Source organism: Myotis davidii, unplaced genomic scaffold (assembly GCF_000327345.1).
Source record: "Myotis davidii unplaced genomic scaffold, ASM32734v1 scaffold444, whole genome shotgun sequence".
NCBI lineage: Eukaryota > Metazoa > Chordata > Mammalia > Chiroptera > Vespertilionidae > Myotis > Myotis davidii.
Window position 1 is genome coordinate 376349 of NW_006294767.1, and position 13002 is coordinate 389350.

The 13002-nt window shown below is 42.3% G+C and overlaps 1 protein-coding gene across 5 annotated transcripts in view; it reads left to right on the top strand.

Annotated features, from left to right (window-relative positions):
• TMCO3 (transmembrane and coiled-coil domains 3) overlaps positions 1-13002 on the top strand; it is a 42319-nt gene continuing 29317 nt past the window's right edge. For 3 of the 5 annotated variants that reach the window (XM_015567569.1, XM_015567566.1, XM_006769297.2), the window contains exons 1-6: positions 1-55; positions 1988-2085; positions 6489-7012; positions 7942-8121; positions 10180-10371; positions 12071-12199. In XM_015567569.1, the coding sequence (XP_015423055.1) occupies positions 6569-7012; positions 7942-8121; positions 10180-10371; positions 12071-12199 (945 nt within the window). In that variant the 5' untranslated portion in view covers positions 1-55; positions 1988-2085; positions 6489-6568. Of the gene's footprint in view, positions 56-1987; positions 2086-4878; positions 4940-6488; positions 7013-7941; positions 8122-10179; positions 10372-12070; positions 12200-13002 lie in introns of those variants that run through there. The other 2 variants (XM_015567567.1, XM_015567568.1) reach the window with 2 other exon arrangements.

The window sequence follows — 13002 nt, forward strand, 5'->3', positions numbered from 1 at the left end:
TCGCCACCCGGCCCCGGAGAGCCGGACCCAGGACGTGCGCGTCCGGAGCATCCCGGTGAGTGCTGCACGGGGTTCGGGCTCGGGGCTCGGAGCCTCGGTCCTGCCCGAAGTTCGGGCCCTCGGGGCTCCCACCCTAGGTCTCTCCTCCCGGCAGTCTTCCCTTCGTGGGGCTTCCCTCCGGGCGGGGTCTCCCCTTCTCTCCTCTCCGGGGGTCCCACGGACGAGGGCCTTTCTGCTCCCAGCGCCCGGCTCTCATCTCGCCTCCTGCGCGTGTGGTTTGCGGGGTGAGAGGAGGATTGTCAGTCTTCCTCGCCGCCTTCCCCCGTGGAGACGGGCCCCGGCCGTGCACCCGGGATTGCGTTCGGGGCTGTGGTGGGGCCGTGGCGCGAACTGCAGTCTGGACGGGTAAAGCTGGGGAAGCCGCCCGAGTGGGCAGGTTACAGCGGGTGGGTTTACAGACCTCCGCCGCTGCACCCTAACTTAGGTGTGAGTTCCCGTTGCTGTAGCCGGGCTAACAACACGGTCACACGGACGACCTAGCAGTGGTTCTCAACCTTCTGGCCCTTTAAATACAGTTCCTCCTGTGGTGACCCAACCATAAAATCATTTTCGTTGCTACTTCATAACTGTAATGTTGCTATTATTATGAATCGTCATGTAAATATCTGATATGCAGGATGGTCTTAGGCGACCCCTGTGAAAGGGTCGTTCGATGCCAAAGGGGTCGCGACCCACAGGTTGAGAACCGCTGCACCTTCTGCCCACTGGTTCTGGGCCGTCACCCAGGAAAGACGGGGGACCCGCCGGGGGGACCCAGCGATGGCTGGAGCCCAACGACCAGCTCGTCTTCACGCGCTGGGAAGTGGGAGGTGCCAGTGTGGGTCCCCGACGCCTCCCCAGGACTCCTCAGCTCCCTTCCCGTCCCCAAGTCCGGCTTCCTGACTTGAAGGAAGAGCAAGGGCAGGTCGCTGGCCTCCAGTCTCCTTCTAGGGCCTGGGGCTCAGTTCTTTTTGGGTCTCACCTGATATCACCCGAGTCAATGTAATGGCCATTCTCAACACCCTTTGGGACACACACTCTAAGGTAGCCCAGGATTTCATATTTATCCATTGTTTTTCTGGTTATTCTTTGGGTCAGAGCATCTTACAGGCTCCAGATTTCTCTTGCAATATTAATTTTTTTAAAGTAGTGTCTCAATGATTGGAGCACTCGATGGAATATTTCGTTTTTGTAGAGTTTAATTAACAATTAAGTACCTTGAAGGTTTTTAATGTCCGTAAGAATTTTCTTTCTCCCTTTCTTAACTAATTTTCCAGTTCTTGTATTAATTGGATGTGAGTAACTATAGATTCTATTTTCAGGATAGTAAGTGCTTTATTTTTTACTTTACATCCTTCGATTTGTTACATTTTAAAATAAGCTTTTTAAGTTAAATCCTCCATAAATTAGATTGCAGTAGATTGTGTTGGGGAGTTTCCTCACTGGATCTTTCCACGAGCTCCTCCTTTGTTACCTGTTCAGATACTGGTTTTTGCTGAACCTGGAAGTGTTAGTGGTATCATGAAGAAATTCTGATTTTAAAGCATCTATAATAATCTACAATAATAAAAGCGTAATACACTAATTAGACTGGACAGCCAAGCAACCTTCCAGACAGCCACACTATGACACCCATTGGCGCCAGGCCAGCCAATGCGAGTGTGATGCGATTGGTGTGTGTGTGTGTGTTGGGGGGGAGGGGGCGGGTGCGATGCGATTGGTCGAGGGGCCGAGCCATTGCCCCATTATAGCCCTGTAGAGGGAGGCCCAGGCCACTGACCGGTGGGCTGTGGCAGGTGGGCGGGGCCTCCCTCTGCAGGGGTGATCAATCCAGGGTCTCCTGGACTCTGAGAGGGCACAGGCCAGGCTGAAAGGCCCCTCCCCCCCCCTGCGCCTGCATGAATTTCGTGCACCAGGCCTCTAGTTAAATATATTCTTCATATTTTAGTTTTTCAGAGGAAGCTAAATAACTGGCACTAGACCCTCTGTTTCTGCCACACACACACTGCTTGCTCCAGAATTTCCTGCACAAAACCCAAGCACCAGGTCAGTACCCCCCACACCTGGGGCCAGGTTTAGCTGGGTGGGTGGGCTAGCATCCCTGCTTGAGCTGTCCTGTGAACTGTGGGGAGCAGGTGGCCTGTGCCAGGCAGACAGTGCTGCTGCACTAGTGCAGTGAATAAACTAGACTCTTTTTCAGCAGTTGATCTGGTAAATCTGAATGTTCTGGAATAGCATTCGCCAACTGGTGGTCCATGAGGTATGAAAGGTTGGTGACCACTGGTCTGGAAGGTCCAGAGGAAGAGAAGCAAAGGAGGGCTGGGCAGCAGAGCTGCGAGGTTTTCACATTTTAGCCCATTACAAAAAATGGAAAAAAGACTAGCTGGTTCTGTTCCCTCTGTCGGCCTCCCCTGTGCCTAAAGGGACTCCATAACCCTAGGGCTCTGGGCTCGGGGGGTGGGGGGGTCCTAGCAGCCGATGTCTGAGAAGAAAGTTTCCCCACATACTCTGTAGTCATGAGGGGGCTCACTGTTAGAGGTGTATGGGAGGAATCTATAACTTCAGTGACTTCATTCTGAAAAAGCCTAATCTGAGGCTACATTATTTATGCTTTGCTTTTCAGCTATTTATCCAATAAACTGTATGTGACATTTCTGAATTGCTAAACATTTTCTATAGAATGAGAGTAATGTGATTTTAATGTAAAATGACAGTGAATTTAAAGTATCAGAAGTTCTTTTGAGTAAGCATAATGGTAATCCCATTTGCCCTTTTGTTCTAAATCATTCAAGACATTTATTACAAATATTATTATTCTTAATCAAATAACCTTATCAGTTTTAAAGTTTTGAGAATCCTGTTCTGCATTTACAAAAACTAGCAAAACTCATTAGAAATTTGATAAGTTGGGGAAGTGTGTGTGTATGTGTGTGTGTGTGTATTTACTTATTTCAATCCTAACCTGAGGACATGCTTAGATAAAGGAAGAGAGAGAGAGAAACATTAATCAGTTGCCTTCCGTACCCTTCCTGACCAGGGATCAAACCCACAATCCAAGCATGTGCCCTGACCAGGAATTGAACCGGCAAGTGCATGGGAGGATGCTCAATCAAACTGAGCCGCTCAGGCTGGGTGGGGAGATATATTTTAATTAATGTTGGAATAGAAACTTTTCAAATAGAAACTTTGGGGGAGGAGTTGTGCTCAAAGTATTGAATTTGCTATTGCTCTAAGTGAAAAGTAACCTAGGGTTTTACTGTAGCCAAGTCATCCTGAAAATGATGACTCTGGCTTTGTTTTAGGGCATTTTCTAGTTTTTTAAAGATATGAAAAAATGTCATGGGCTTGGTTTTTTGCTCTGCAATGTAAATGGTGGTCATTACACATAATAAAGATTTAGTGGGGAAAAGTAAACATTTATGTAGAAATTTTAAAACTCTATTTTGAAGTGATTGTAGATTCTCATGCAGTTGTAAGACATAATGCAGAGAAATCCTGTAGACCCTTTGCCCAGTTTTCCCCAATGGTAGCTCCTTACAAAACTAGCATAAGCAGGAAATTGCATTGATGTAATCCACCCCCTTATTCAGATTGCACCAGTATGACATGCATGTGTGTGTGTGTCAGGATCTGTACAGTTGTATCACATGCGTAGATTTGTGTGGCCACACCACTGTCAAGACACAGAACATTTCTGTCCCACAGGTCCCTCCTGCTACCTTATTGTAGTCACTACCACCTCCTCACCCGTCCCTGACAACCACAATCTGTTCTCCAGCTCTACAGGTTGTCATTCAAGAACACTGAGTAAATGGAATCGCGCAATGCGCCTGACAGGCTTGAGATCTGTTCCAGGTTCAAGATATCAGTCGTTCAAGATACAGAAACTTGAAGAATTTGTTATAAAAAAACGCAACAAATCCCAAAAGTGTCTTTTTAGTAATGAAATATAACAATAACAAAATAACCCTGAAGCTAAAAATGTTTACTATTCACTCAGGAAAAAGCATGTTACAATTTAGTAGTCCATAGGATTTGGTAGCCAAGTTTGAAGGAAAAATGAATTTATGAAAAAGGAGTGATTCATATTTTAAGGGTCTATAAAAAAACTTCAGTTGCATGTTGATGATTTAAGCTTGTTTCAGTGGAAATATTAGTTTGACTACAAATAAATTCTCAAACATTGCTCATAAAAATTAATAACTCCCTTGGGTATTATGGTTTAGAGCAGTGATGGCGAACCTATAACATGCGTGTCAGAGGTGACACGAGAACTCATTCTTTGGTTGATTTTTCTTTGTTAAATGGCATTTAAATATATAAAATAAATATCAAAAATATAAGACTTTGTTTTACTATGGTTGCAAATATCAAAAAATTTCTATATGTGACACGGCACCAGAGTTAGGTTAGGGTTTTTCAAAATGCTGACACGCCGAGCTCAAAAGGTTCGCCATCACTGGTTTAGAGGAATAGCTATTTAATTTCAGGGACTTGTTTAAGGAAGGAACCAGGAATTAAAGAAGGGGTGTTAGTCACACACAAACTATGCAGCAGATTATTTTTCTGAAGTTTGAAATCCATAAAAATCACTTTGGTGGGGAAATGGGGGGGAGGGCATTAATGAAGCATCTGAAATTTCTGTTTTGGTTCTGAAATATACTAAAAGTGTCTACTTCTGAAGTAACGATTCAATTCTTGCTCTCCCTTTGTACAATAGAAGCTTAGCAATTAAATGAATCATTAAACTAACAGATCAACTATATTGCTAGGTATTACTGTGATTGGTTAACCATTTATTTACTTTTAAGGCGGGAACATTTACTTAAAATTGTATTAGAACTGTAACAAACAGCAAGTTCTCATTTATCCTGTCTTATTAAGAAGTGAACTGTTTTAGGTAAGTGAATTCTTGTAACATTAGGAGCTGAAGATTCTAAAAATGTATTGAAATTGAATAGTCTCCTGACTTTTTAAACCAGAATATAGTCTTTTTGTGTGTGTGTGTGTGTGTGTGTGTGTGTGACTTTTCATTGTCATTCTGAACCTTGGTGGCTCTCCTAGCCTCAAGTAGTGGTATTTTTAGGATCTGCTGAAGTGCACAGAACAGTTCGGACCTCACCAGGACACCTGGGCTGCTAGTCTTTGCTGAGTTCTTGTGTTTCTTTTTCCGAAACTCTGTTTTGTCTGCACTCTCTGTTGGCTATCATTTCTGGGTTTGGTCAGAATTCTAGCTGTAGAAATACCACACTTTCATATTTGTTGCATTTAATCTGCTTTGCCTGGGAAACCACATTAAACTGATTAGAATTAGGATTATCAGTGAAATTAAAGTATCACTAAATATTTTAGTAAACAGAGCCTCAGGTAGGGGAAATATTGGTTTATTTTACAGTTGAGTAAGAATCCTTGACATGATAATGCACTGGATGCTACTATTAAGAATGATTAGATGGTGTATGTGAATGTTTTATTTCCTGTGTAAAATTGTGTTTTGTTTTCTTTTTTGGCCTATGCTCTTGTACCCAGTGAGCTCCTAGCTGCCAGGTTAAGTGGATATTTTTTAGGGTGTATCTTACTGGCCTCTTTTGCGTTTGTTACTTCATCCTTCTTTAGTCTATACTACTACCTCTGAGGTCATTTTTTCTTAGTGACGTTGCTGCCACAGCTGCCTCCTGCTCCTTGATAAAGCTTTCCTGCCCTCTAATCTGGACACCACAGCTGCAGCTGCCTCTGCTGCCTGTACTGAAACCTTCAACTTGTGTGTCCAGGGTCCTCTCTGTGCTTCAGTTGCCAGATAAAATCGTACACATTGATGGAGGCCTTCCTAAAGGGATGGAGCCTGAATTTGGATGATTGGAAATGTTTAAATGTTTTATAAAGCCCTAGAGACCCAGAAGTGATTATATTTGGAGATTTTATTGTCTATCCTTTATATCTCATTAGCACTTAATCGACTGCCTTTGGAAATCTATTAAAATTCCAACTGATTTTGGAAAGCAAACGATATGGCAAAGCAAGCTAATAGTACCTCAAAACATACCATGTCTGGAATGATCTGGAGCATGCTTCCCCCAGTGGTTCACTGATTTGTAAAGTGTCTGGTCTTTGATACATGAGCCTCTTACATAGAAGTGGTTTTGTCTTTTGCACTTGGTAGACTTAGTAGATATATGAGGCTGAGTTTTCTTCTTTAAAAATATTTCCTTTAAATTCAGACATAACCGTTAGTCTCGGTTCTTACCAGGCACATACTTTAACTTTCAGTATTTGAACTTAACCTCAGTGCAATAAATAGTGCTGATGTTAATATTAATATAGAAAAAGTAGCTTTTTTCAGAACAGTGATAGTTTTCTGGATGTAATTATTTAATACTTTAACTCTGATTTCAGTAGTGATGAATCATCATTCAAGTATATGTGGTAATAAACCTTTTTATTTTTTTCAGCTGAAAATGTATATCTAAAATGCAAGCTCAGCTTAGCAGAAATCTGTGGCCTGCCTTGCCCTGTCCTCTAAAACTGGATCATGAAGGTATTGGAAAAAAATTACTTCTGGATGCTGCTCCCGTTGCTTCATTTGATAGCAAATGCTGCGGAACATGAAGGGGTAGCGAAACACGCCATCAAGTTACACCGCGGCAAGGGGGCAGCCATCACGCAGAGGAAGCAGTGGGTCCTAGACAGCTGCAGGAAGCTCTCCGGGCTTCTCCGCCAGAAGACCGTGGTTCTCAACAAGCTGAAAAGCGCCATCAGAGCCGTGGAAAGAGACGCGGGCCTGTCGGATGAGGAGAAGCTGTTCCAGGTGCACACGTTTGAAATTTTTCAAAAAGAGCTGAACGAAAGTGAAAATTCCGTCTTCCAGGCCATCTATGGGCTCCAGAGAGCCCTGCAGGGAGATTACAAAGACGTGGTGAACATGAAGGAGAGCAGCCGGCAGCGCCTGGAGGCCTTGAGAGAGGCTGCCATAAAGGTTAGCCATCTCACTCATTTACCGGAAGAGCCATTCGCACTCTGAGCTGGGCAGCAGAGGGAAGGGGAGATGCAGAGGGGCTGATGCCCAGCGGGGGTGGTCTGCCGGGCGCCCCTGTTCACAATGATCATGCCCAGGGCAAATCCCTTGTGTAGGAGAATCTTTCCTTTTGCATAATATCTTAGCGTAGTTACGTTTTACCACTTCTTCAAGGAGTCATTCTCGCATGCTTTTCTGTATTGTGAAATACTTGGGTCATTGATATACTGAAGTTATCCCATAACCAGTGGTCAGCAAACCGCGGCTCGCGAGCCACATGCGGCTCTTTGGCCCCTTGAGTGTGGCTCCTCCACAAAATACCACGTGCTGGCGGAACTGATGTGGAAATAAATATATTTGTAACTGCAGTCAACATTTTGAGTTTCTAATAAGAATTCCTTTCTGTGTGAAGGTTGACTTTCTTCAAGGATTTTGATGAAGTATACTTTCAAAACGAGAAGAAACTATTACTGTGTCAGATGTGATATTTATTACGTAATCTCTTATAGCCATCATTTAAGCCATGTATTAGGTGCCAGGCACTTAAAATATATAAACTATAATTTCATCTTCATAGGAAGACTATGGTATTATTACATAGCTTAAAAAAGTAGAGAAGATACAGATTTATTAAACTTTCTTTACCAAAGTATGGCATTTTGGGTAGAAATACAGTCAAACGCCATATAACAGTGTGCCCTTCAATGATGGACTGAATATAGGATGGCGGTCCTTGACTTTCCCTAATTGACGGGACCTAGAATAATACACTTATGAGCAGGAATATTGGATAGAGTGTGTTGGTGTGGTTGGACCAGGTACCTGAATCGAAGTGATATTCTGGTTTATTTTTTAATAAACCCCATTTTTTATTTCTTACAAATGAATAGGAAGAGACAGAATATGTGGAACTTCTGGCAGCAGAAAAACATCAAGTTGAAGCCCTTAAAAATATGCAACATCAAAACAAAAGTTTATCCATGCTTGATGAAATTCTTGAAGATGTAAGAAAGGCAGCTGACCGTTTAGAGGAGGAAATAGAAGAACACGCTTTTGATGACAATAAATCAGTAAGTAGCATTCCAGAACCACTTCCTCTTCACCTGCTGAGACCGAGCTGCTTACTGAAAGGATGTGTTATTGAAATGGTTTGCATGTATATGTTTAGTGTAGATCGAAAACAAAGAAAACTAAAATATAAAAATATTTTGGCTTGGTGCTGCAGAAGTATATCAGTTACCCTTTATTTGCTTATGTTTTGTCAGTCCCCCCCTCAGTGGCTCACCTTTGTTTCCCAGTTGTGCCCTCAGGAGGATTGGGACTGGTTTCAAGAAGGCTTGCTCTGAACAGTTGGGTTTCAATGCTAACTGGCTGGAGGAGCAATAAACTCCTTATTGGAATTGATCTGCATATCAGAAGCAAGATTTTAGACTGCTCACTGTTACATGTTCAGGATTCTTTGGGGGAATAAATGAGATTAGTGTTGAAAATGGTGAGTCTTGGAATGGACTCAGAAATGGGTTAGGTAATAAAAAGGAAAACAAACCAAAAACCACACAAAAACCCAATAAATTAGAACAAGCTCAGAGAAAAAAGGTGGGAGAATGAAAATTGAGTGAAAGGAATGGGGTGTTTTTAAAACTTTCTAATTATGGGATGGAGAAGAACTCATAAGCATTTTAAGGGCTATGAATTTTTGAAAGAATATGCCCTTGAAAGTAAAACACTCGTTCCCTTTAAATCACTGCTCCCTGAACACTCTGATCTCCTAGGGTCGTTGTCGGCAAACTGCGGCTCGCGAGCCACATGCGGCTCTTTGGCCCCTTGAGTGTGGCTCTTCCACAAAATACCACGTGTGGGCGCGCACGTACAGTGCGATTGAAACTTCATGGCCCACGCGCAGAAGTTGGTATTTTGTGGAGGAGCCACACTCAAGGGGTCAAAGAACCATGTGTGGCTCTCGAGCCGAGGTTTGCCGAGCCGCAGTTTGCCGACCACTGTCCTAGGGCATCAGGATTCCCCTACGCTCTCCCCCAGCGCCCCCCGTCCCGCCACCACCACCAAACAGCTCTCAAGTTCTGACTCTACCTGCACTTAGCACAGGCCCCACAGATAAAGGCTCAGTCCAAGACTGTCCTTCAATGTCAACCACCAACCCCAAGTCCCAGGTTGTCACCTTGGAGCATCCCACAACCCTCCTCCACGAGTTCCATAATTTGCTAGAGCAGTTCACAGAACTCAGGAAAGCAGTTTAGTTACTAGATTGCCAGTTAAAGGATACAGCTCAGGAAGAGGCAGATGGTAGAGGTGCATGGGGCAAGGTGTGAGGAAAGAGTATAGCGCTCCCATGTGCTCTGAACCCTGGTCTTGAAGGATATTCAAGGAAGCTTCATTATGTAGGTTTGTGATTAATTCAGTCTCCAGCCCCTCTCCCCTCTTGGAGGTCTGGGTAGGGCTGAAAGGTCAACCCTCTCATCATATGCTTAGTTCCTCTGATGACCAGCTCAGTCCTGTGGTTATCTTAAGGGCTTTTCAAATAGCACCTCACAAATATAAGCTCAGGTAAGGTTGCTAGGGCTTGTGCTTAATAATAAGATACTTCTTTCATCTCGCTCGGGAGCTATTTCAGGAACCAAGGACAAAGGACCGAATATAACAAGAGATGTTCCCATCACTTATTATCACTTAGAGAATTACGTGGGTTTGGGGAGCTATAAGCCAGGAAAGGGGATGAAGACCTATGGGGCAGGCAAAAGTGGGTCTACAGTTCATATGGCAAAAGTCATGCAGGCTATGATTATGATATTACAAGAATAAACTGCATGATGTACTCACAATTGTAAACCTACTTTTGCTTACCCCTGTATTTTTACACATCACAATGTCACCCGCAGAATTAGGTAAAGTAGGTATTTAGAAGTAATAGAAATCTTAAACACTTCCATCCTTAAAATCACTTTCGTAATTGAAAATTTTCAAATGAATGCTAATGAACATTTATTGATCTTCACACTTGACAAAATTCTAAAAACATAACTATTATTCTTCTGCATAGAATTTATTCTCTAGATGTTGAACTTGAAAACATTTTATTGGTTTTCATTTCATAATACTGGTTATTCTTACAGGTCAAAGGGGTCAATTTTGAGGCAGTTCTGAGGGTGGAGGAAGAAGAAGCCAACTCGAAGCAAAATCTCACTAAGCGGGAAGTGGAGGATGACTTGGGTCTTAGCATGCTGATTGACTCTCAGAACAACCAGTATATTTTGACCAAGCCCAGAGATTCAACAATCCCACGTGCAGATCACCACTTCATAAAGGTAGCCTGTCTGTCTGCTTGCTCTCCTCTCCAAATCATGTGCTGGGCTTAATTTCCACAACTCCCCTCCCAGCTCCTGGTATACATGGCAAATAAGATCGAGCTCTATATTCTGAGCATTATATTAGGGTATGCAGCCTTCTTCCTAGTAGAGAGAGTTTACTAGAAATCCCTACATTTTCTGTGATTTAAAACAGTTACTTTTAATTTTTTATTCTTCCCCAAAGGAATATTAGTAAAGCATTTTAATGTTTAAAATGAAAATTAATTTTGCTTTGGAGAGTTTGGAAGACTTTTTGAGTTATATAATAGGATTAAATCTTCTATTATAAGCTATCTAAATCAGCTATCTAAAAACGATATTCACTAAAATAGAACCTTCTTATGAAGCAGAGTTTTGGCTAAGGTATTGCATATGGCTTTCTTTAGACCGGGAGCAGGGGTTGCAGTGTAAGAACTGTCTCTTCCACCGGTGACTGGCATTCCAGACTGAGTTAGGTGCAGACCTCTGAACTCTAAGGAAACCATTCTAGAATACAGAATTATGTACAGGCTTGAAGTTGATGGTGTTATGGTTCAGGATCACTGTTTGGATTTGGACAGAAATGGAGAGTAGATATGAGTGACATGGTTCAGCCTGCTCAGGGAAGGCTGGCAGAGTCTAGATCAGCCGTGGGCAAACTACGGCCCATGGGCCGGATCCCGCCCGTTTGAAATGAATAACACTAAAAAAAAAAAAAAAAACCAAACCCTTTTATGTAATGATGTTTACTTTGAATTTATATTAGTTCACACAAACACTCCATCCATGCTTTTGTTCCGGCCCTCCGGTCCAGTTTAAGAACCCATTGTGGCCCTCAAGTCAAAAAGTTTGCCCACCCCTGGCTCTAGATAAACTGTCAGGTCTCTAGCAGAGCTCCCTGACACAGGAAAAGAAACCCAGGCAAATAACCTACTTAGAGATGGTGTCAACACAGAGAGGCTGAGAGGAAGATGGGGCTACTGTGAGGGGCAGACCCCGGTATTAATAGACTTGAATCATTAGGTAAAACTCAGCAAATATATTGCCTTCCTTGGTTATGGCTGGAATAGCAACTGGGAAGGGCTGAGTCTGCAAAATGAACACATTAGTGCCTCTGAATGAGTGCGGTCTCCACTATAAGTTACTCTTGTTCTTACCTTTGTAGATAATACATAAATATTTTGAGACTATATGACTATTCTGCTCCTTGTCAAACTTTCACCAAGTTGTATTTAGCACCCACTGATGATTCTTGCCTAAATCAATTATGACTATGATGGTTATATTGACTGTATGTGGTGGGAAAACCAATGGAGAAGGAAGTAGTTAAACTAGGACACAAGCTCTGAAGATTTCCCCGACTAGAAGACTAAATAGAGCGCTAGTGCTCAGAATTCTTGAATACTATTACAGGATTTAAGCAAAACAGACAAATTTTGCTATAATTACTAGACCATTAGGAGCTAACCTCATCTACTCCCAAAATACATTCTGCATGTTTTCAACTTCTCTATAGTACACTGTAGTAGTAAAAATTCCCTCCCTTAGTTTCATCATCTGTCCTTTATTCTCATTAAGTGAAATCATGATACTATCTCAGCCTGCTTTCTCCATTAACCAGCCTTTCTTGACAACTATTATCTTAAGTTTTTGTATTTCTTGTTTATTCTTGCATTAGGACATTGTTACCATAGGAATGTTGTCTTTGCCTTGTGGCTGGCTATGCACAACAATAGGATTGCCTACAATGTTTGGTTATATTATTTGTGGTGTACTTCTGGGACCTTCGGGACTAAATAGTATTAAGGTAAGAACACAATTTAACCATTGCAGTATCTGTTTAACAGTACATAAGAAACATCCATGAAAACATTCATAAAAAGTTTTGAACTTGAATTAATGAATATAACAATTTCTTATAAATCATATTAAAGAAGATGCCCTTTAAAGTTTCATAAGAAAGCTCTAAACCATAAGAAAGTAATTTGGTTTGTTAATGAATGGGTGACTTGACTAGAGAAAATAACCCTGATCATGTCTTTAAATAATATAGTAGTCTTAAAGATTCTATTTCCAGTAGTTGATGGACTAGATTATTCAGAGACTGAAAGCAACTAAAAATGCTAGACTAAATGTATTTTTTAAAATTCTTAGTACATTGAAAACTGATAAAGTAGTGAGGAATTATTAATCATAAATGTAGGGCAGTGGTTGGCAAACTGGCTCGGGAGCCACATGTGGCTCTTTGGCCCCCTGAGTGTGGCTCTAACACAAAATACCACATGCGGGCGCGCATGTACAGTGCGATTGAAACTTTGTGGCCCATGCACAGAAGTCGGTATTTTGTGGAAGAGCCACACTCAAGGGGCCAAAGAGCCGCATGTGGCTGTGGCTCTCGAGCTGCAGTTTGCCGACCACTGAGGGTATTGTGAGAACCCCGAGAGACAATGAGGCTCTGAAGCTGCTTTTGCTAGAGGCTGTTTGCTGAACAAATTGAAGTGAGCCTCATCTTACATTGACAACATTTTTTTACAGAAAGGAGGTTCCCAGCATTTTGGGGGTTTCAAAATTTCTCACTTAAATACTCACAATTTGGACAAAATGGAAAGA